General features: G+C 42.1%; 1 protein-coding gene across 1 annotated transcript in view; it reads left to right on the top strand.

The window, feature by feature from the left end:
* The window catches only part of Adamts12 (ADAM metallopeptidase with thrombospondin type 1 motif 12), a 120,984-nt gene extending 100,905 nt beyond the window's left edge, over nucleotides 1–20,079 (top strand). Inside the window, exons 17-20 of the mRNA XM_059276743.1 lie at nucleotides 965–1,144; nucleotides 5,032–5,267; nucleotides 9,962–10,147; nucleotides 19,791–20,079. Coding sequence (XP_059132726.1) covers nucleotides 965–1,144; nucleotides 5,032–5,267; nucleotides 9,962–10,147; nucleotides 19,791–20,079 — 891 coding nt within the window. The remainder of the gene's footprint in view (nucleotides 1–964; nucleotides 1,145–5,031; nucleotides 5,268–9,961; nucleotides 10,148–19,790) is intronic.
* Nucleotides 20,080–21,889: the final 1,810 nt, after the last annotated feature.

Here is a 21,889-nt window from a genome sequence, read left to right as displayed (position 1 = left end):
CCCACTTTAGGTCCAAATGTGGGGCAAATACAGGAGCTGAAGGGATTCAAAAAGCACTAGAATCAAATCAAAAGGAGAAAGGGAGACAGTCCTGGCCACGGGCAGCCTAAGATACCATTGCTGTCCTGGTCCAAATGGCATGCAAAGCCAACAGGTGATCCTTGCAATGTCCTGATACAGAGCAGGATGCAAGGACTGCTCAATGGGGTTGGAATCAGAGGGAAAGGGCTATTAATAGGGCCCATTTGAAGGCTTTCTCTGGACATGTGCCCATCTGGCAAACTTTCCGTGATCGAGGCAAGTGATAACAGCTTTGCTCACTCCTGTGAGTCAAGCCACTGAACAGTTACTCTGTTAATTTCTCTAGTATAACCCCTTCCTAAGAGTTGATAACATGTGTTGTGTTCTAAGGAATGGATAAAAGTGGTTTTTAGTGGAGTTCTGAGGGAGAAGTAAAAGTGGTTGGCTAGACTGGTCCTTCCATTTGGACCAAAGATGCTGGCTTGCTTGACGTGAATATAGATGTTGAGCAGGGAGAGCCACCCTCTGAGACAGGCTGTACCCTGTGCTGGCAGGGCAGGTTCTCCACTGCCACAAGTCCACAATTCTTCTGGCAGCCTTTGAGATAGCAGGTACACGTCCCAGTTTACAAATAATACCATTTGAGGCTCAAAATGAATCCAAGGCTCAATCAGTGAGGGACAGAACCGGGATACTCATCCACTGTTGACAGATGTCCAAACTCTCACACATCTACACAGGGGTGGGTGGGGGTGATACCAGAGTGCACTAAGTAGGAGATCTGCTTATGGTATTGCTTCTCCATAAATGCGAAGGAAAACCGGGCACATGCCAACTAGTCATGACCTCTCCGTGCTAGGAGCCTGAAGCTTCCCCCGTGATGGAGTGTGGAGTCCGAATGCCGAGGACTTAGTTGTTATCTTTGCTTTTGTTCTCCATTCAGTGCTCCCGAAACTGCAGCGGAGGCTTTAAGATTCGTGAGATTCAGTGCATGGACAGCCAGGACCACCACCGGAGCCTGAGGCCATTTTACTGTCAGTTCCTGGCTGGCCTTCCTCCTCCCCTGAGTATGAGCTGTAACCTGGAGCCGTGTGAAGAATGGCAAGTGGAGCCCTGGAGCCAGGTAATGCACTCAAAAGCGATTATACAGCATCCCAGAGACTGAGCATAATAGATCATGAATTGGTGTATCAACAAGGTAATGCACCCAAAAGGGATACACAGCATCCCAGAGACTGAGTATAATAGATCATGAATTGGTGTATTAACAAGGTAATGCACCCAAAAGGGATACACAGCATCCCAGAGATTGAGTATAATAGATCATGAATTGGTGTATTAACAAGGTAATGCACCCAAAAGGGATACACAGCATCCCAGAGATTGAGTATAATAGATCATGAATTGGTGTATTAACAAGGTAATGCACCCAAAAGGGATACACAGCATCCCAGAGATTGAGTATAATAGATGATGAATTGGTGTATTAACAAGGTAATGTACCCAAAAGGGATACACAGCATCCCAGAGATTGAGTATAATAGATGATGAATTGGTGTATTAACAAGGTAATGCACCCAAAAGGGATACACAGCATCCCAGAGACTGAGTATAATAGATCATGAATTGGTGTATTAACAAGGTAATGCACCCAAAAGGGATACACAGTATCCTAGAGACTGAGTATAATAGATCATGAATTGGTGTATTAACGTGAGTCTAGAAGTTGCAGAAGACCACACTAGAATCATGCCAGAGATTCAGTTCCATTTAGTGAGTGACCCAACACAGTATGAGGAAAACAGCAGGTCAAAACCTTGCAGGAGCTGAAAGATATCCCCTGGGAAAATGACAGGGTGTGGTATCAGCTATGATAGTGCAGTGTTTTCTTAGAACTTGGCCGCACAATGAATATATTGGGTAATTAGGGACCCTGCTGGGGATAGGAACACAATGAAATGATTCAAAACAGACTACTTTGATGAGCTATTTATAATAGCCTCACACACCTGTCTGAGCCTTCTTCAGTCAGCCTGAGAATAATGATGAGATCCTTCCCACACCATATAATTTGAGATTTATATCTCAGTTACATACCCAGATGACTGTTTGCATGAATAAAAGAGACTGCTCATGTCTCTGTTGTGAGAGGATTAGCTCTGCTGGACTTTGGTATCCAGACTAAGAAAAAAAAGAGGTTGTTTTTTTTCTGGTAAAGCATGATAGTATCATTTCCCAATAGATAAATAAATCAATAGCTAAAAAACACTCCCAGATACCCATGCACAGTACCAAGATGAGAAGCCAAAACTATAACATACTGTGAGTGTGTCCTCTGTTTATTTTATCTATTACCTAGTTTAATTCTCACAATGATATGGGTGGTATGCCTTATTAATTTCATTTCATAGATAAATTTTAACTCAGCAAGGTTGAAAATATATACTTGAGGTTACACAACTAGAAAATGAATGAAGTATTTATTCAAACGTGAGGCAGAGTCTAGTGTCTGTGCCTACCCCTCCATGGAACTTGGCTGAGCGAGAGCTGAGCAGAGTGAACTGGGATAGAGAGACTGAAGCATCAACTCCATTTTAGGAATACCTGCAATGTACCCAGGAAGGGAACAGAGAGGCTCACAGCCTGAAGACACAGAGCATGAAAAGTTGATTCCCCTGGGACTTCCTACTTCACTCTGGGCCACTAACTCATGTTGACTCCTAGGTCAGAACCACTATCTGGTGTTTCCTGGGGTGGTGTGGGACAGTGGGACATTGTCCTCTATTTCCCCTCCTTCCTTTCCTAACTCAACTCTAGAGTACATGGAGTACCTGTTGCTCCCATGCATGGACCTAGACCTCCAAGTTCCTATGCTAAGCCTAGCATGGACCTGTTCAGGTGAATCTTTCAAATCCTAAAAAAAAAAAATTTTACAGAGAAGTTGAGATTTCTCGGTCAAGAGAAATAGCATTTTTAGACCATCAGAATTGAGTAGTCAAGGGTCAGGAGTGGTGGCACATGCCTTTAAGCTCAGCACCTGGGAGGCAGAGGAATGCAAATCTTTGTGAGTTGGAGACCAGCCTGGGCTACATAGTGAGCCACTGGCCTGCCAAGGCTATATAGTGAGACCCTGACACAACAATCCCATAGTGATGATCTACCAGTCAGGTCTTGTTTATTATGGAAAAGATATTATCTTTGTATTTCCTCAGTATCTGGGGAGCCCCAATATCAACCTATTCCCCAAATGCCTCCTACCACCAACCTTTCTAAACGTCTTTATTCTGAGAAAATCACGAAGTTGGAAGACTTCTCTTTGAAGATATGGTGGAGATAAGAACTGTAACTCCTGGAGTGGTTTAGAGATTAGATAACTTTAGATGCTTTCACTGACCAGTCATAATGCTACTCTATCTAATGGCTTGCCATCCTGAGACTATTTGGGGCCCATTTGGGAAATGTCAGCCATCGCAGACTAATTAAAGGGCTGACGCATTTTACCTATGCCAACATTGCTACAGCAGTGGTAGTCCAATGTTAGCATGCTTCAAAATCATCTGGTGGGTTTGTCAACATACAGAGGGATGGGATGATCCCCGGATCCAATTAGGGGTCTCAGGTGAGAAACTCTGAATCTATAGTATCTCTTCTCTATTAAAGGATGCTGATACTGCTAGTCTGAGAACCATCAATCTATAGTAATATTTATCTTCTTTTCCTTCTACTTGATCAAGTGGCCCAGAATCCATCTGCGTATACACAGAACCACAAGAACCCAAAGATCAAATTCTACTTTGTTCAAACAGATTGAATAAATGGGGGGCAAGAATATAGGTTGATTGAATAAATGGGGAACAGGAACATAGGTTGATTGAATAAATGGGGGCAGGAATATAGATTGATTTTCAAAGCTGGAATTTTCTGAAGACAACATGTTAGGTTTTTTACTGGGCATATGCAGCTAATTGTATATAATTTTCTTGTTTTCTATGATACAACCATACACATAGTGCCTCATGAGATGGACTTGACATTGATAGGACAACCACAGTTTGTTATTGTAACTGTGTCATAACTAGGCAAAGTGTTCTCACTGTTTTTGCATTACTTTTCAATGATTATTAGTGAATTAATTTCCTCTTAAAAGCATCACACAAATGAGACTATATATCATATGAAATCATTCTGATAAACAACAACCTGACATTTTTAGATGTGTATCCCTAGAGAAATCCACCTTGCTCTCTTGAATATGATTTATCACTATCTTCAGCAAGCCCATCAATTTTACTAACTAAAAGAAACTTCCATTCTAAAACTGTATGTAGTAGGAAAGGAAGACTGCCACATTTCAATAGGAAGCAAATGATGTGTATTCTCCTAGCAGGGTGACAGAGCTAATCATATATTTTTTAAATTTTCTGCAACTTGATATGCCATGGTTGGCTAATACACCATTTTCTAAAGAGAAAGGAGGAGGAGGAGAGGATGGGAATGGGGGGTGAGGTTGGTGGGAGAAACTGGGAGGTGAGGAGGGAGGGAGGAGAAACTGTGACTGGTCAGGGAAAATTTGTTAATTATTAATTAATAAAAATAAATATAAAAAATTATATTTATATGTATAGGTGTTTTGTCTGCCTGTATGTCTATGTGCCGTGGGTGCTCCTGGGGCCTGCAGAAACCAGAAGAGGGCATCAGCTCCCCTGGAACTTGAGGTACAGACAGTGTGAGCCACTGTGTGGATGCTGGGAGTCAAACCTGATTCCTCTGGAAAGACAGCCAATGTTTTTAACTGCTGCGTTGTCTCTCCAGCCTCATAATCACAAATTTAAAAATCTAAAATTTACATTTTTGTTACCAAAATCTTGTGCCAGGAAGCAAAACTGGTAACATTCTGTCTGTTCTTGGATATTTGATAGGCAGACAATCTTATATCTATTCTGAAAGACCATTCCTTTTGGGAACACGTGAAGACGTTCCAGGCTCTAATACCCATACTGAGTTCTCCAGCACACAGCCACAATGACAGCAAAAAGTCTGCGCCTGTCTTTAAATTCGCCACCACCTGATTTAATTTACCACCTGTCCATGTTGTGTATCAGTGTTCTAGGTCCTGTGGAGGCGGTGTTCAGGAGAGAGCAGTCTCTTGCCCGGGCGGCCTCTGTGATTGGACAAAAAGACCTGCGTCCACTGTGCCCTGCAACAGGCACCTTTGCTGCCGCTGGGCCACTGGGGATTGGGACCTGGTAAGAGTTGGTTATAGGTGCCTCGTGCTACCTTGGCTTTACATCTAGTATTTTCGTTACTACTATTATCACAGTAGAGAAATTTTATAGCACATTTTTTAAAATTTCTAAATTTACAGATCTCTTCACATTAAAATTTATTCCTAAGATTGGAGAGTGGAGAATTGAATTAAAAGGGGCACATTTAATATTATTTTGGAGATTTTAATTTTTTGTTTTATATTAATTCTTTGAGATTTTCAGACAATGTATCATGATTCCATTCATTCTCAACATGTCCCCTCAACTCCTCTCAGATCCAACCCTTCTTCCCCACCTCACCCCCATACTGCATGTTCTCTTTTTACTTTTCTTGAAGAGACTGTCTCACAGAAGGACTCTTGGTCCTTTGTTCTTATAGGATTACCGACCCCTGGTCTACAGTGTTCCCTGAGCCTTAGGTGCAGGAGTTATGTTCTAATTGTACTAATTGGAGGCAGGCACCCTACAATCAGTTGAGCTCTGCATTTTGTTCAGTTGCAGCTTTCTGTAATGATCTCCTTCTACTGAAAAAAAAATGCTTTTCTGTTGAGGGATGAGAGCTATACTCATGTGTGGACATAAGGATAAGTACTGAAAATGTAGTTAGAAATTATATTTGTTTAGGAAAGTAACAGCAGTGGGTTCTCATCCAGAGCCCAATGCCTTACCAGCTGATATAAATTTATAGTGCCAAATATAGATTCCTTCCTATTGATTAGGCCTTAAGTCCAATTACAAAGCTGTTGGTTACCCTCAGGATATAAGTGCCACTATTGTCCTTTCAGAATATCTTCCTATGTTGGTCCACAGGCATTACAACTGGATAAGACTATTGATTGCTTTTCTCTCTTGTCAACTTGAATAGCTGCTCTGATATGGGGGCTAGTCCTCAGCTAGGAGGCTTCCAGGTCAAATCCAGATATATTCTTCCAAGCCCTCTGTCCAAAGTATGTGATGTGTTCAGCAATAGGATCTTACCTTCTTTTTCTGAAAGACATCAAGAGCAACAGCAATAGTGTATATTGTTTGAGAGAGTCTCTTGCAGTCCCCTGACTTGAGAGATTTCCCATGGCTAGAACTGAGGTTTTTGTTAGACAGTCTATAGTTTTGAAGGAAACACTGTTACCCCAAGTGGCACAGTTTCAATTACATTATAAAGACATATAGGAAGTTTTCTCTGGTCCCGCCTGGCCCCACAGTCCTGTAGCCACTTATAAAATAACCACTTAGAGGCTTAATATTATTTATAAACTCTATGGCCATGGCTCAAGCCTTTTGCTAGCTAGCTCCTATATCTTAAATTAACCCTTAACTATTAATCTATGTATTGTCACATGTTTGGTGGCTTTACCTGCATCCCATTACATGTTGCTCCTTGGGTGGCTGGCTTGAGTCTCCCCAGACTCTGCCTTTCTCTTTCCTGTCTCTCTCCTTTCCCACCTGCCTCTAAGCTGCCTTGTCATAGGCCAAAGCAGCTTATTTATTAACCAACAGGAACAACATATATTTATGACATACAGAAAGACATCCCCCAGCATAGATATATTTGTGTATTTATTTATTGTATGTAATTTTAGGCAAACATAAAATAATATGATTCCCTATAGCACTTTCAAACATCCTTAATGTTATTTACCCCCTTCCTTCTCTAATCCTCTGGGTTACCCTCCCTCCCTAATTTCCAGGTAAATCTCTCCCAACCATTTTTCCCATTTCCCCCTTCATAGCAACTGTGTCCTGTTTTTTAATTATGCATCGGCATGCATGTGTACAAATGGGTATGCATGCTTGAGTGCAGTGCCCTGTGGGGGCAGAGGTATAGAATACCCTAGAGCTGGAGTTACAGGAGGTAAGCCACCAGATATGGATGTTGGGCCCTGAACTTGAGTCTTCTGGAAGAGCAGGATCAATCTCTCTGGCCCATCCACCTTAGATTTAATATTAATTTTGCTTCAGATTTATGGATGTTCACTATACTCACTGGCCTGTAACAGGTTTCCATATGTTTCCCTTTTATTGTTCTTTCCCTATGTACTACTTCCAGGTCTGCTGAAAGTTGCCTCATAACTGCTGTGAGTCCATGTTCATTATCTGGAGTTTAGAAGAGACAAAAAAAAATCAAATATTTTCAAAAGAGAAAAGATCAAATAGCAAAAATATTCCAGAAGCACAAGGCCTAAGGAGAAGCTATTTTGGGCCCCAAGTCCTTGGGTTCACTCTTCTTTTTTTTTTTTAGACCAAAATACAGTCTCTTATATCTTGAAGCTTAGGTTTAGTCTGACTTTGTAAGTATGGGCCTTTCTTCTGCCCACAAAGCAGTTTGCCAGATGGCCAGGCCATGTGATGGAGAAGTAAAGAAATACTTAATCTGTAACTGAGAGCAAGATTTATTATCCTCCCAAAGTTTATTTGTTGCATAAATAACACTGTCTCATTAATGATGGGGGAATGGGAAATGAACATTCACTATCCTATAGAAAAATTCTACCGTTGTTCCGACTTCACCTACCTGAGTTCTCTAGGAAGTAGATTAATGATTAATGTGAGAAATCCCAGCCCAGGGTGGATGGTGCCACTCCTGGCAGGCAGCCCTCAGTTGTGTAAGAAAGCAAACTGAGCAAGCTGTAGAGAAACCCAGTAAGCATCCTTCCTCCATGGCCTCTGCTTCAGTTCCTTCCTCCGTGTTCCTGACCTGCTTCCCTGGATGATGGACTGTAACCTGTAAGCAAAACAAACCCTTCCCTCCCCCAAAACAGTTTTGGTCAGTGTTTACCATGGGAACAGAAAACCAAACTACACTTGGTCTTCATAAAACAATCTTATCTTACAGACGAAGAAAAAGAAAGGGGTAAATTATTAGGATGATAAACAGCTGGAAATCCCAATTCCCCTCAACCCTAGTCCAGGACCCTTTAGAGTCTGGCTTAATTATTCTCCATCTTTCCTCTTTCTGGCCTTTGTTACAGACTTTTATTGATCCTGAATGTTTTATCTGAGTAGTTATTTCATTGTTTCTTGCCAATACCTGTGGGAGATTTTAGGTGAATTGACTAATTAAAATTATCTTCAGATTTGGCCACAGGAAACTCTGACTCTCTGATTCAAACATGAGACCCCATGCTGCTCACTATTATGCTTCATGATTTATATACAGTAAAATAAAATAGATGAGTAGAAATTAAGAAAAAGTACCATATGTTATCCTATCATCTATCTAGATGATCTCTGTGAGAAATGAGGTTTTGTTAGTCATATTCAGAGTTGATTGGTGGTAACCCAGTCTGGAAATTCTCTTATCTAGTGTTCTAAGCCTCCAATAATATTTCAAGTGGCAAATGGATTCTTCTAAGCTTAATGACTTTTCCCTTCAGCCCCTTTTGAGCCAGTTAGACAGTGGATATTTGTTGAAAATCACACTGATTGCTGTGAAGCATGAATAATGGGGGAACGTGGTTCTGTTCTGCTCCAGCAAGACTGAAATTCACAGTCCTGTAGACCCGTTTCTACCCCACATACACTGTCGTCTTTATTCGGCCCAATGTTCATTTCCCCTTGTTTTTTCTCTCCAACTTCCCTGTTTCACACTACTCTCATTTTCCTAATAGCTTCATCCCTTCTTCTCACGTTTGATCTCTAGCCCCAAATCAGTACTAGACCAGAGAAACCAGAAAACGCCATGGCCTAAACAGTGAGGGATTCTTCTATTTTCCTTTCAGTTCAGCCTTTCTCCTTCTGTTTCACATCATGCATTCATAATGTCAAGATGAATGTTTGTCATATATCAATGTCAAAATGAATGTTTGGGTTGAGAGTTTTCATCAGAATCAAGGCTGTGCCCTACAAACCATCTTTCATTCTCTTTCCTCCTTAAAGGTTTGCTCCATCCCACTCACATTTTCTGTCATCTGGTTTCTTTTTTTTTTTTTTTTTTTTTTTTTTTTTTTTTTTTTTTTTTTTTAAATATTTATTTATTTATTATGTATATGGTGTTCTGCCTGCATGCCAGAAGAGGGCACCAGATCTCATTACAGATGGTTGTGAGCCACCATGTGGTTGCTGGGAATTGAACTCAGGACCTCTGGAAGAACAGCTAGTGCTCTTAACTGCTGAGCCATCTCTCCAGCCCGTCATCTGGTTTCTTATTCAACTATTGCCTGGCAGGAAGTGTAACCACCGACCACACTCACTTTTGCACCATTCACATGAAAATTGAATGTCTTTCTGTGTCTGTTGCAAATTGCTGAAGAAGTGACCAACTGCCCACCTTGATTCAAGTACCTTCTCCTGGATGAGTCAAATATGGAAGAATTGGCATGGTCATGTGGTACTTGCTTGGGTATCTGGACCCCAGTAATGTAGCTGTGTGATAAGACCAGCAGGGAATTTTCAAATGTGAGAAAGAGGAACACATTCTGCAGAGAACCCACTAGCACATTAAGCTAAATTCATTCCAACAGCCTCTAGTACAGGGCTTTTCCTAAACTCACATCTTGAGTTGATTTAGATTTTAGCTATGGCAGTGTAGTGTTTTATTACACCTTGATCTCACAATGGGCCTAGCTCCAAAGGGCTCTTGGTAATTTAGACTTTCTCTCAGTTAACTGTGGTGGGGTAAGAGATGCTCCCTTGGTAGTCCTGGGGAGGAAGTGTGACTCTTTCTGTCTCTCTTTCAGTGTACCACTTCCTGTGGCAGCGGCTCTCAGAAGAGAACTGTTCATTGTATCCCCTCAGAAAACAGTACGACTGAAGATCCAAACCAGTGCCTCTGTGACCACGAAGTCAGACCCCCAGAATTCCAAAAATGCAACCAGCAAGTCTGTAGGAAGAGTGCTGGTAGGTGCCTGGGTTGCTCAGATGAGGCAAGGCTGTGCTGGGGCAGACGGCTTTGCATGAGTAAGTTACCCTTCGTGAGTCAGCTTGTGAATACTTTTCTGAACAGAAAGTCTTGATGCTGAAGAGGCTAGACAGGAATTGTGAGAGCAGATGACGTGATTTAATAAATTCTGACGGATTCCTTGAGGAATTACCACATCTGATTTCCTGTCTCAGAGCATATTTACACTAATGCCATCCCACACAGATAAGAATTACTTTGTTTTTGCAAGGACTGAGAGATATTAGCCTTTCTCAGGAAGCCATCCAGGTACAGAGTGATCTATAAATCAAAGTATACTGTCTTAGGTTAGGTTGCCCAGAAACAAGCTAAGGTGAATATACATTCATTAAGGACATGCTCTCAGGGAAGACAATTAGGGAGTGAGGGAAGCATGACATAAAAAGAATCAGGCATAGCCCAGGTATACAGAGCCCAGCTTGGCCTGCAAGAGAGCTTCTGTATGAGGTATTTACCCAAATGCTGTCTGAGCCCAGAAGGATGTTCACATTCCTGGACTTTCTACTGACTGGCCAAGGGCTACCTTGAGGAATTGATTTTGCCAGGAGTTAAAGCTCTATGCTAGAGACAAAGGAGTTCTTCTGGTAGCCTGTGAGCAATCTTCCTAAGAGTCAGAGTGTCTTGGAAGTAAAGAAGCTGAAAAGGAGAGAGAAGCTTGGAATTGTGTGGGGGAAGGGGCAAACATGACATGGCAGTGGGCAGGAGAAGTCCAAAGGGGAAGGGCTGAGCAGCCGACAGTCAGCCCGGTCTGTTCCATTCACTTCACCATCAAAAGCATCTGGTTTAGGGTTGGGGTGCCTCAGTGGCAGAGCACTTACCCACCATGTTCACAGCCATGAGCCAGATCTCCAACATTACCTAAACTCGTATCTGAAAATGTAACATCGGATATAGTCACTTTAATCACTTTAAGTGTGCCACAGGGTACCCTGGGGAGGTTACCCATGGTATGTTTGTGACACCCAGAGTTGATAGCAGAACCCAGGTCTCAGTTTCACTCCTTGCATGTCGCCTATCTTCAGAAGAGAAGGTCTAGCACTGAAAATGGGCAGTAGTAGTTTTCCGTTGCAGAGAGGGAACTTTCCATCTACATAACTTTACGAAGTTATTTAATTCTGAGTTGTGTGTTCTTTGGGGGTATAAAGAGAGAAAACAACTCAAACCTTACGGATTTCATGTGAAGATTTTAAACATGTATGAAATGTCCTTAAAAAGACAAATGCTGAGCTGGGCGAGACAGTTCAGCAGTGTGGAGCGCTTGCTGCTCTTGCAGAGGACCCGGGTTTGGTTTCCAGCACCCACAATGGGTGTCATAGCTACCTGAAACTCTAGTTCCAGGGGATCCAGTGTCCTTGTCTGGCTTCCACAGGCTTCTACATGTACACGAGGCACATAAACTCAAGCAGGTACACATACATACACATCAAAATAATAAATACATTCTTATAAAAGACAAATGCTTAATCAGGCGTGGCAACATGCACCAGAAATCCAGCAGTCAGGGGTAGAAGGGCTAGGTTCTAAAGGCCAGCCCAAGCTAGATAATGAGACCCTGTCTCAGAAGACAAGGACTTCATCCGGAAACAGCTGTTACTTCCTTCCAACAAGTTATTTTATGTCAGTGGACTGAAATGTCTTTATCTATAACTGAGTAGATTCAAACACAAGCTTCATGTCCATCTTATTGATGTCCTCTGCTCTATTGATTATGGAATCTTTAAATTGAAGACCTGGAGAAGGGCTGGAGAGGTGCTCCGTTAGCAGGAGCCCTTGCTGTGCAAACATGAGAGTTTGGATCTAACCTCGTTTGGGAGAGCTCGGGGGAGTTTCAAATTCTGGAATACTTGGGACAAAAGCCAGATGACTCTAACTCAAGGACGCAAAGTCAAGGAAAGCTAGGAAATGACAGCTTGAGAGGCAGGCTCAAGCTCCAGTAGTAAAGAGTATGTGGAGCATGCTGGTAGATTTGAACCTCTTCCTTTCTGAGGCAGAAAGGAGCTGTTGAAGTATCCAAAGGAGGGGAGTAAAGGAAATAAGTTGTTTCTGGCGTGTCCAACAGTGTCATCCTTGTTTAGCTCAAGTTTAAGAAGTCATGTTGGTGAGATTTAATGCATCAGCTTCTGGCATTACTAGAGGACACACTCTTATAGCAAACTCCCTGGTCTGGCTTTTACAATCTCTCTGCCTGTCTTCTACAATGTTCCCTGAGCCTTAGGTGTTTGCCAATGTTGATGGGAAAATCCCATGGAGCCTCAAACATGTGCACCCGAGAAATGCTGGGAGTGGGAGAAATAGTCTTCTCCAGGGAAGAGCACACTGACTGGTTATCCAAATTCAAGTGGTCAGTCAGGAAAACAGACATTGCAAATAACATTATACAGACTGAGCAGGCTATGTTTAGGAATATATCTGTATTTATATATATGCACATATATGTGTGTATATATATGTGTGTGTATGTATGTATGTATATATGTAATAACAATCCAAAAAAAAAAAAACCCCATGAGTTTGAAAGAGAGAAAGGAGGGGTATAAGGAGGTTTGAGAGGGAAGAAAGGGAAGGGAGAAAAGTTGTAATTAAAAAACTCAATTTTTTTTAGTTAAAGGAAGGAAGGAAGGAATAGAGGGAGAGAGAGAGAGATTCCAGTTAGGAGTCTGCAGTTTACTCTTGTAAAGGGTACATGGGAATGAACAAGAGAAGTGCAGACAGAAAGAAATAAGAGATCAAGGTGCTATTCTCAAGAGTCTGGAGTTTGTGGCAGGAAGGAGAGAAAAGCCAGTTTCTGCATTTCTTAGCTGGGTGACAGAGATGATGGAGCTATGCGTCGGGGTGGGGTTGGGAATGGCCAAAAGTCATGAGTTTGGGCCAGGACATGCTTGTTAAGGGCTGTGCAAATCCCTTAGATGAGAGTGGCCTGTGCTTTGTTTACTATGTAGGTGTGGAGGCCAGGAGAAATCAAATCTGGGGTGGAAATCCTGATCCCAATGTCCTGGGGGATAAATACTAGAAATATAATTATCACCTGTAGCTTCTTTCTGATTTTTGCACCTGAGGGTGCCCTCCATTGTCCTCCCATAAATATGACAAGAAACCAGTAAGGACTCATTTCTAGAGCTGCCAGACTCAGTCCTCAAAGTGTGGTGCCTGGACAAGCTGCATTGGTGTCTGCCACAAGTTTCCTACAACAGTGGATCTCAGACTCACCCCAAACCTACTGAATCAGACCATGCGCCGAAACATTCCATGGATGATCCAGGTGCCCATTAGAATTTGAAGGGCATTCTATCATAGATTAGGGAGCCAATTTGGAGATCCTCTTTTGATTTCATCCTATCACTTTCTGTTAAACCATGCTTTTAAAATGTTGACACTATTGAACCCCACCTAAGATGTGGTTTTTATAAAATGGAAGCAACCGTCTGGTCTACTTCGATCATGCCTGTTATTATGGATTATCATTAACTATATGTAGATTAACTTGTCCTATTGCTGGACAATAAAATATTCAATAGCCAAAGCTGAACTAAACAAAAAGATTATATTTTCCATCTTGAAATCTCACACTGAATAGATTGTGACTAACAGTTAGCTGGCAGCTGATGTAATAACAATGAATTGCACTCACCAATAATTATCAGGACAACAAAAGTTAATTACTAGCTTCATGCCTACTCACAAAGAGGCAGCAGGCAAGAACAGTTGCAAGAAATTCTTTGACTTAAGGAGCCAACCACCTATCCTGACCCCATATATACCAAGAAGCTTTGAAACCAAATTATTCAATACCAATATTCTTGCCAGATAGGCATCACAATAAATACCCCCATATCCATCATGTAAGATCTAGTATGAGTTCACACAAGATACATTGCTTTCCTATAGGCCATTCTACTTCTTTTAGACACCATGTGAATTTTAAAGTTTCTTTGAGATTAATATAATTTTGTAGTTTCCCCCTCCCCTTTCCTCTCTCTAAACCCTCCAAAGTACACCCCCTTGCTCTTTCAAATTCACAATCCTTTTTTTTCTTGAATTGTTGTTACATGTGTCTGTGTGTATGTGTGTGTGTCTGCATGTGTATATTCCTAAATATATAAATACAACCTGCTCAGTCTGTATAATGTCACTTGTATGTATATGTTTTCATGGCTGACCACTTGGTATTGGATAACCAATTGGCATACTCTTCCCTGGGGAAGACTGTGTCTCCTGCTCTCAGCATTCCTTGGTTGCCTACAGTTCTTTGTGTAGGGTTGAGTCCACCTTTGCTTTCCCTGTTCATTGTGGGAGAGGAGTCAGAATATTGCAACAGCCAGAGGAACAGGGAGTTAGCTATGAGATTCTGACATCTCCTAGACATACCAGAAGCTACACTCATCCATCAGAATTTTAATAACTTAAATCTAAATTAGAATGAGTGTGTTAGATTATAAAACCTTTTAAAACAGGTAAGGTTTGGAGGTTGTTGTTTTTTTTAAGCAAAATTATTATATTATTGTTTTCTTGTTTGTTTTTTTTTTAGCTCTGGGAATAAACTGAGGGCTTTCTATATACTAGGCAAATACCCCACAACTATATTTCTGGCCACATTCCAGGGTTTCATTGTAAGCTTTGTTCTTACTGTTCAGTTTGAGAGATGAGGAGTAGAAAAGATTAAGTAGTAATACAGCAAATAAACATTTGAGTCTGTAAATTTTCTGCTGAATTTTCCGGTTAACTAGGATTTATTTATTCACTCATTCCACAGCATTGTTGTTCAGAAGATGCTTCTTGCAAGTGCTAAATGCTGTGTGTAAGTTGCCCTGGCATCAGGAAGCTCTCAGTCTTATGGGAACTGTCAGCAACATTGAAATTTTCTTTCATGGGAAAAAATACAATTTCATCAACTTAGACCCAGCTGCCTGTAGGAGAACAGGCAGATAATTGTCCTTTTAAATGTCCAAGGATGCTATTGAATAGACAGAGAAGAACCGAGATCTGCTCTCCAAGCTGCCCCTAATTACAGGCATTGTGTGTACTTTGGGGCTGGGATCCAGTTGGCTGAGGAACAGAAGCCTTCACTGTTTTACAATACTGAAGAGAACTGGTGTAATTATGCCCTGCTGTGATGTGGGGTTCACTCTCACTGTCTAAATGACTTGTTAGACATAGGCCAGGTACAAACCACCAACACAGGCCCTCTGCATCCTCTCTTGTTGCTTCTGGATCTCCCCTCTGGAACAGCAGGACTCCAGAAGTGGGTATGTTTGCGGGACTCTGACAGCCTGGGTTCTCGAGATCAGGCAACATTGCCAGGCTTGAGTAAACCTCTTTAGTCATTAGATATGAACATAATCTGACAGGTGGGCTCCTCGTTTTTAGCAGATTAAACTGTTCTTGGCATGGGACACTTGTCCATGTAAATTCCTCCCCCAATTCTGAATAATCAGCACAAGAGACTCATTCCCCTGTGGGCTAAGCTTTAGAAGCACTGAGATGACATCATATCCCAGCTACAGGATACTGGGTTACTTACTTAGTTTCTTTGGAGCCTTCAGGTTTCAAAAAGGAAGAACATCGCTGTCATCCTCGTTCATCCCATGTTTGGGTAGTAATGATGAGACTCTATGGGTGTAGCTTCTGATATTACTAGGAGATATAATCTCACAGCAAACTCCCTGATCTTCCCCCTCTTCCAAAATGTTCCCTGAGCCTTAGGTATGTGAGCATTTTGTAGACGCATCCAATGGGACTAGGCTCCACAATTCTGCATTTTGATTGGTGGTGGCTTTATGTAAGGGTCTCTATCTGTTAACAAAGAGAAGTTTCTTTGACTAGGGATGAAGACTACACTTATTGTGAGTATAAGGACGAATGTTTATAGCTTGTCTTGTCAGGGGTTCTGTTGGTTTAGTCATTAGTGGTTGTAGGTTTTCCTCTAATAGCCATGATTTCACTAGCACTGAGTGGTTAGCGAGGTTTTCAGTACCACGCACAGCTTCCCTCTTGTTGAGCAGGTTCTTAAATTGAACAGATATGCCGAAGTGGACATGGAAAAACTAGTGGGCCCTTAAACTGCAGACTTAATGGGGGGGGGGCACTTCTAGATACTCTTCAGATCACCACAGGCACCGCCTCACTAAGGTCATACTAGCCTTCAGTAGAAAAGGCCCACACAACATTCAGTTGAGCAAGTGGCACAGTAGTAACACAGGTTTGGAGACTGAGCTGGGAAGGACCCGTGTGAACCACAGGGCCCAAAGAAGCTTTGTGGAAAGCCAGGCTGCCAGCCAAGCCCTCCCATTTCCTCTGTCTTCTCCACTGATCATAGCAACTCCAGAGAACTCTTTTGGGAAAGAATATGTAGCAAAGAGCTTCCCAACATGTACGTTTTCCACTTAAATCCTGTGAGGACTTTAGATGCTAAGAAATTTGGGAAGTCATGTGGCATCTGGGCTTCCATGCTGGACTCTGTTCCAGAAATAAAAACATTACCTGTTATAAAGCAGCAGCCCACGGATGTACAGTCCAGCCCCCGTGGAGAATGCCTGCGACACTGGTGAGCACATGGAAGATGCTAGAAGGGATATCGTACAGTACTGATACTCAAAGCAATCATGGACTCCCTTACTGGAACTTTAGAAAATGTAAACAAATTCTTTATGTCTTTTAGGAGAGACAGATTTTTAGTAATATGCTTAAATCAGTAGAAGCTGAGGAAGGAAAGATTCAAGAATAAAGACAGATTTGGGGATCCAAGATCATTATATGTTCCTTATTCCTAAGTGTGCTTCAAATAAAACAGGATTCTCAACGAGGCCCTCTAAATCAACATGTGCAAAGCTCATATGAATTCACAGAAACTGAGGCAATATGCCCCGGGCCTGCACAAGTCTGCACCAGCACATATACTATGCACCAGCACGGGTCCTCGGTGTACTTAGTATGGCTTCCAGTGTAGTGTTTTTATGGGATTCCTGAGTGTGTGAACGAGTGGGTCTCTGACTCTCTTGTGTCTTCTCTTGGGCTTTTTTCCTTCTGTTGGTTTTTTCTGTCAAACTTTGATGTGATAGTTTTTATTTTATCTTATTATCTTTTATTTTGTTATATTTTACAAAAACCAGGAATCACAAAGCTGGTAGAAAAAAGCTTTTTTTTTTTTTCAAATAAACACAGGGCACAGTCAGCAAATAATTTCTAAGGAAATAAAAAGCATGTATGCCTCTGTAATCTGAAGGTGAAAAACCAGAGCAGTGAAAAGTACAGATTCAGATTCAAGAAGACATTACTAATTTCTAGCTGCTGACTTTCTGCTTACATGGGACAATGCACTAGCTGTTAGTGGAAACATTTTTCTTCAAGACTATTGACATTTTAGAGTTCCTTGGAAAGAAAAAAGAGAAGAGGTGTCCAGGGCTACCAGAGCACTCAAGCAAAGTCTGAAATAATTTCACTTTCTCAAAAAAAAAAATTGGACCTCATTGAATTTCTAGAAGTGAACTCCTTCTGGAACTAGTACCGTACTGTAGTATGTGGGCCAATGTGTTTGGAAAATCCCTTGGAGAAGTGTGTGTATAAAAGCTGGGATCGGGGGCATGTGCTATAATCCTAGCACTGGGAAGCTGATTACAAGTTCAAGACCAGTAAACCTTGTCTAAAGAAAAGGAGAGACACAACAGAATTGTATGTATGTATGGCCTTTGTATAATCTATTCTAATTTTTCTGAGTATGTGAGAAAAGCAAGACAAAGAAAATTAAATCCTTATCTGAAGCTCAGGAACAAGAATTAGAATTCAGGTAATAGTTCCGTAGGGACAGTGGAAGGCAGTATTTGTTCATGTCTCATGTCTTCATCTATATAGTTTTAGATGGTGGAGAAGACACTGTATCCATATCCCCCTCTCTACTGAGCAGTGCTCAGGAAACATGGAGATTAGCTGACTGGTTGCTGGGCACTCTAAACAGTGCGATAATGGGTTCTAAAGCCAACGCTGCCTGCTGCAGACCTGGCTGTGCCACTTATCCAGTTAGATGACACCTTACAAGCTCTTAGCTGCTAGAGACTATTTTCCTCACTTGTGAAATGGGGAGAATGTTTAGTTGATGTAGATGAAAAGAAGGAAAGTGTGTAAAACGCTGTTTGCAACTGTTGCCCTGACGACGCTGCAGGGAGAACACCTCTTCTCACAGTTTACAACTATAGTCCTTCTTTTCTCTCAGTATCAATAGGTCGTTCAATGCCCTGTTGATTTAGACGGGCTTTGGGTCCTCCTGGCTGCAAGTGTAGACTGTACATAGGCCTGCTTCAGTGTCTCTCAGCCCCTTTGTCTGGTAGCTATGTGAACAAGATTCTTACCGGGACAGGCTCATACACCCAGTGGCCCTCTAGGAATCTTATTTACTAACATCTCTAAGCAAGTCTAGAGTTGACCCAAAAGCAAAGAGTGAGTGGGTATCCTTTGCCCACCAGGCAGCCATGGCACAATGGGAATGCCTAACTTGACCACACAGGAATGACGTCAGTTTAACACAAACGCTCTACAATGTCTGATACTTGATAGTTTGTTGAATACCTACTATTCTGAATTGCTGTGGTCCTTTCTTGGTAAATGCAGAAAGTATTACATTAATTGAAGTTGTGCCTTTTCACCTCCAAAGGATAGTCTTTGGGTGTTTTAAAACAACATTTTTACTAATTCTTTGAGAATATCATATAATGTATTTTGAACATTTTTACCCTCTCTCCCCCAACTCCTCCCGCATCAGCTTCTCCACACTCCCACCCCTTCCCACCCCAGATCTGAGTCTTCTTTTTTCTTCTTCTCTGTTGAGTCCGATTTGTGTTTTCCCAACTGTCGCTGTCGGTGCAGCAAAAGCTAAAACTTGGAGTCTCTCGGGAGAGCTGAGTGACACAGACTCTCTGGGTTCCTTCCACTGAGAAAAGAGACCAGTTTTGTCTTCTCGTTTGGTGTACTGAAAGGGCAGAGCAGGGGTTACCAGGAGTGTCATCGGGCCTCATCTAGAACTTTAGAGTTCACATGGGCTCAGAGCTACCCTGAGAACATACTTCCCCCCAAAGCTGCACCTGCAGACATTTTCCTTCTGGCTGTCAGATTGCCCACAAATTGCCCTTGATTGTAACTTTACCCTGGATGAAAGCCTCAACGGCCAGCTGTTTGTCTAGTCTTGGGTGTGGGAATCTGCCCTATCATGTGGCCAAACCATGGGGGCTCACATTGTTAATGAAAACTGACTCCCTGGAAGCTATCGAGGTGAATAGCTCCTTGGCTGGCAGTGAGATTTCATGCCCATTTCCTGTCTCTAGTCTGGGTCTTGTTTTTGTTTTTCTGGCTTAAGCTTCCACAGGTCTTGTATATGCTGTTACAGTGCTGTGAGCTCAAATGTATGATTATAGAAGCAGTTTCCTTTGTGTTTTCCATCACCTCTGCCTCCTACAATCTTTCTCCCTCCTCTTCCTCACATATCCCTGAGCCTTGTGCGGAGGGGTGTTAGATGTATGACCTGTGAGTACCTCACAACCTCTCATTCTCCATGTAATGACCAGGGGAGGATCTCTGTTCATTGGCACAGTCCGTTTATTTCTTATTATCTTCTTCTCCCACAGATTTAACGTGCACGAAGGACAGGCTTTCGACCAGCTTCTGCCAGACGCTAAAATCCATGAAGAAATGCTCTGTGCCCTCAGTGAGAGCACAGTGCTGCCTCTCATGTCCGCAGACACAGAGCATCCACACCCAAAGGCAAAGAAAACAGCAGCTACTCCAAAATCACGGCACCCTCTAGGTTCAGAAAGAAGCCATCGTCATCAACCTCCACAGCCTGCTGCTCGAGAACATGGTCCAGAAGGCCGCTTCATTGCTATTTCACTTTACACATGCCAGGTTCAACTATAGATCACAACAAAACAAAATGCAATGTGTTCGTCTAGCTGCAAAATGTTCCTCATAGAAAGCTTGGTGCTAGCTGCTCCCTGATAGGAAGACAAAGTAAGTATTTGAGAGAATTCTGAAGCAGCTGAGATGAGTGCCTGGGGAAAGTACCCGATTAGGCAAGTCTGTGAAAAAAGATGTCTTTTCCCCTTTAAAGATTAAAAATAGAGAACAGCTTTTTTCCAAACTACCTCAAGAATATCAAGAAACAGCCACACTTACCCAAGGAACAGATAATCTTTTTAATTTGTCTTCAAGAATATATCCTCCTTGGCTTCCTTGGGTAGCCACGGGGGCAGTTTTTAGGAACATTTATTCACTAGTCAATAAGGACGGGAAGAGAATGCTAGCTGACCCTCAGTCTACCCTCCATCCCTACAGGACTTCACAACTGGAAGTCTAAAATCTTGGGACAGACCATGGAGGTTGGAGATTAAGGACACACAGACATCAGTGCAGCCCAAGGGGATTAGACCAATGATCCAGAGGTCATCTCTGACTTCATTTCAGTTTCTATTAAAAATGCAAATGAGCACAAATCAACCTCTTGCTAGCAGAAGAAAGAAAATGTGGCCTTTGTTCTTTGAATTTTCCTGGCTTTGTCAGTTCCTTCACAGAACAGATGAATGTCCCTGTCCACCATTCTCTCTCCTGTCCTGACTCTATCTGGGTCAGGACCTCAGGTCCCACCATCATCTTCAGTCCAGAAGGATTATATACAAAACTTCTATAACCAGGGTGCTGGCTCTCAACTCACCCTGTCTCTCCTGAGAGAAAAAAGTGAAGTTCTAAAGGTTAAACCACTTCGAAGAATCAGGTAAATTGTATTGTCCAAGAATTTAGTAGAAATGTATACTTTAGTTAGAAGGAAAAAAATTCTAAGAACTGGGAGAGATGATCTATTTAGTGTACCCATTAGTGACTTTTAAAAGTCTTTTGCCTCTAGAGATATAGAACTGGGGCAGAATGCATATTTAGCATGTGCAAGGCTGTAGGTTTGATCTCTAGCGACACACATGCGTGCATATATTTGTACACACAGATCAAAAACAAAGGCTAGTTTACTTTGTGGAGACCAGGCAAGTCAAGAGGATCCAGATCACTGAGATAAAAATTAGAATGCTTATTCCAGCCATTGCCCCCTACTGAAGGAGGAGTAGGCTGTGATCTCAAACTCAGAGCAAATCTCCAGGCGAGCCTGTGAACTGAAGCTAGACAGAAAGAATGGGTGTGTGGAGAGATGTAAGCCCCAGAGAGAGACCTCAGAACGAGCTCTTGAGAGGAGGCAGTGTGTGCCTGCCTGTGATGGACTGCATAGTTGTAGGCGTATGCACCAACATACATCATCTTCACTCTGGAATACAGTACCCCACAACTCCCTGTAGTTACCTGTCTGTTCAGCAGAATGGTGCTATTGAACCTGGTGCTAATACCCGGATGTTGGCAGAGCTAACAGAGTTAGTAGTCATATGAATGGCTAAGCAAATAAGAACTTCCAAATAGACATCTTCGGCTTTGTGTGAGATGGTGTTGCTGGCCAATGCCAGTTTTATTTGCTCTGAGACCATGAACACAACATTATATATTATGTGTTTTTAAATTCTTTTTTTTTTTTTTTTTTGCTTTTTGAGACAGAATTTCTCTGGGTAGCCCTGGCTGTCCTGAAACTCACTCTATAGACAGGCTGGCCTCCAACTCACAGAGATCCTCTGCCTCCCGAATGCTGGGATTAAAGGCATGCACTGCCACCGCCCGGTACTTCTAAACTCTTTAT

This window comes from Peromyscus eremicus, chromosome 11 (genome assembly GCF_949786415.1).
Source record: "Peromyscus eremicus chromosome 11, PerEre_H2_v1, whole genome shotgun sequence".
Lineage (NCBI taxonomy): Eukaryota > Metazoa > Chordata > Mammalia > Rodentia > Cricetidae > Peromyscus > Peromyscus eremicus.
The sequence above is the reverse complement of the archived record's forward strand: the minus strand, read 5'-3'. Positions and strand labels throughout refer to the sequence as shown.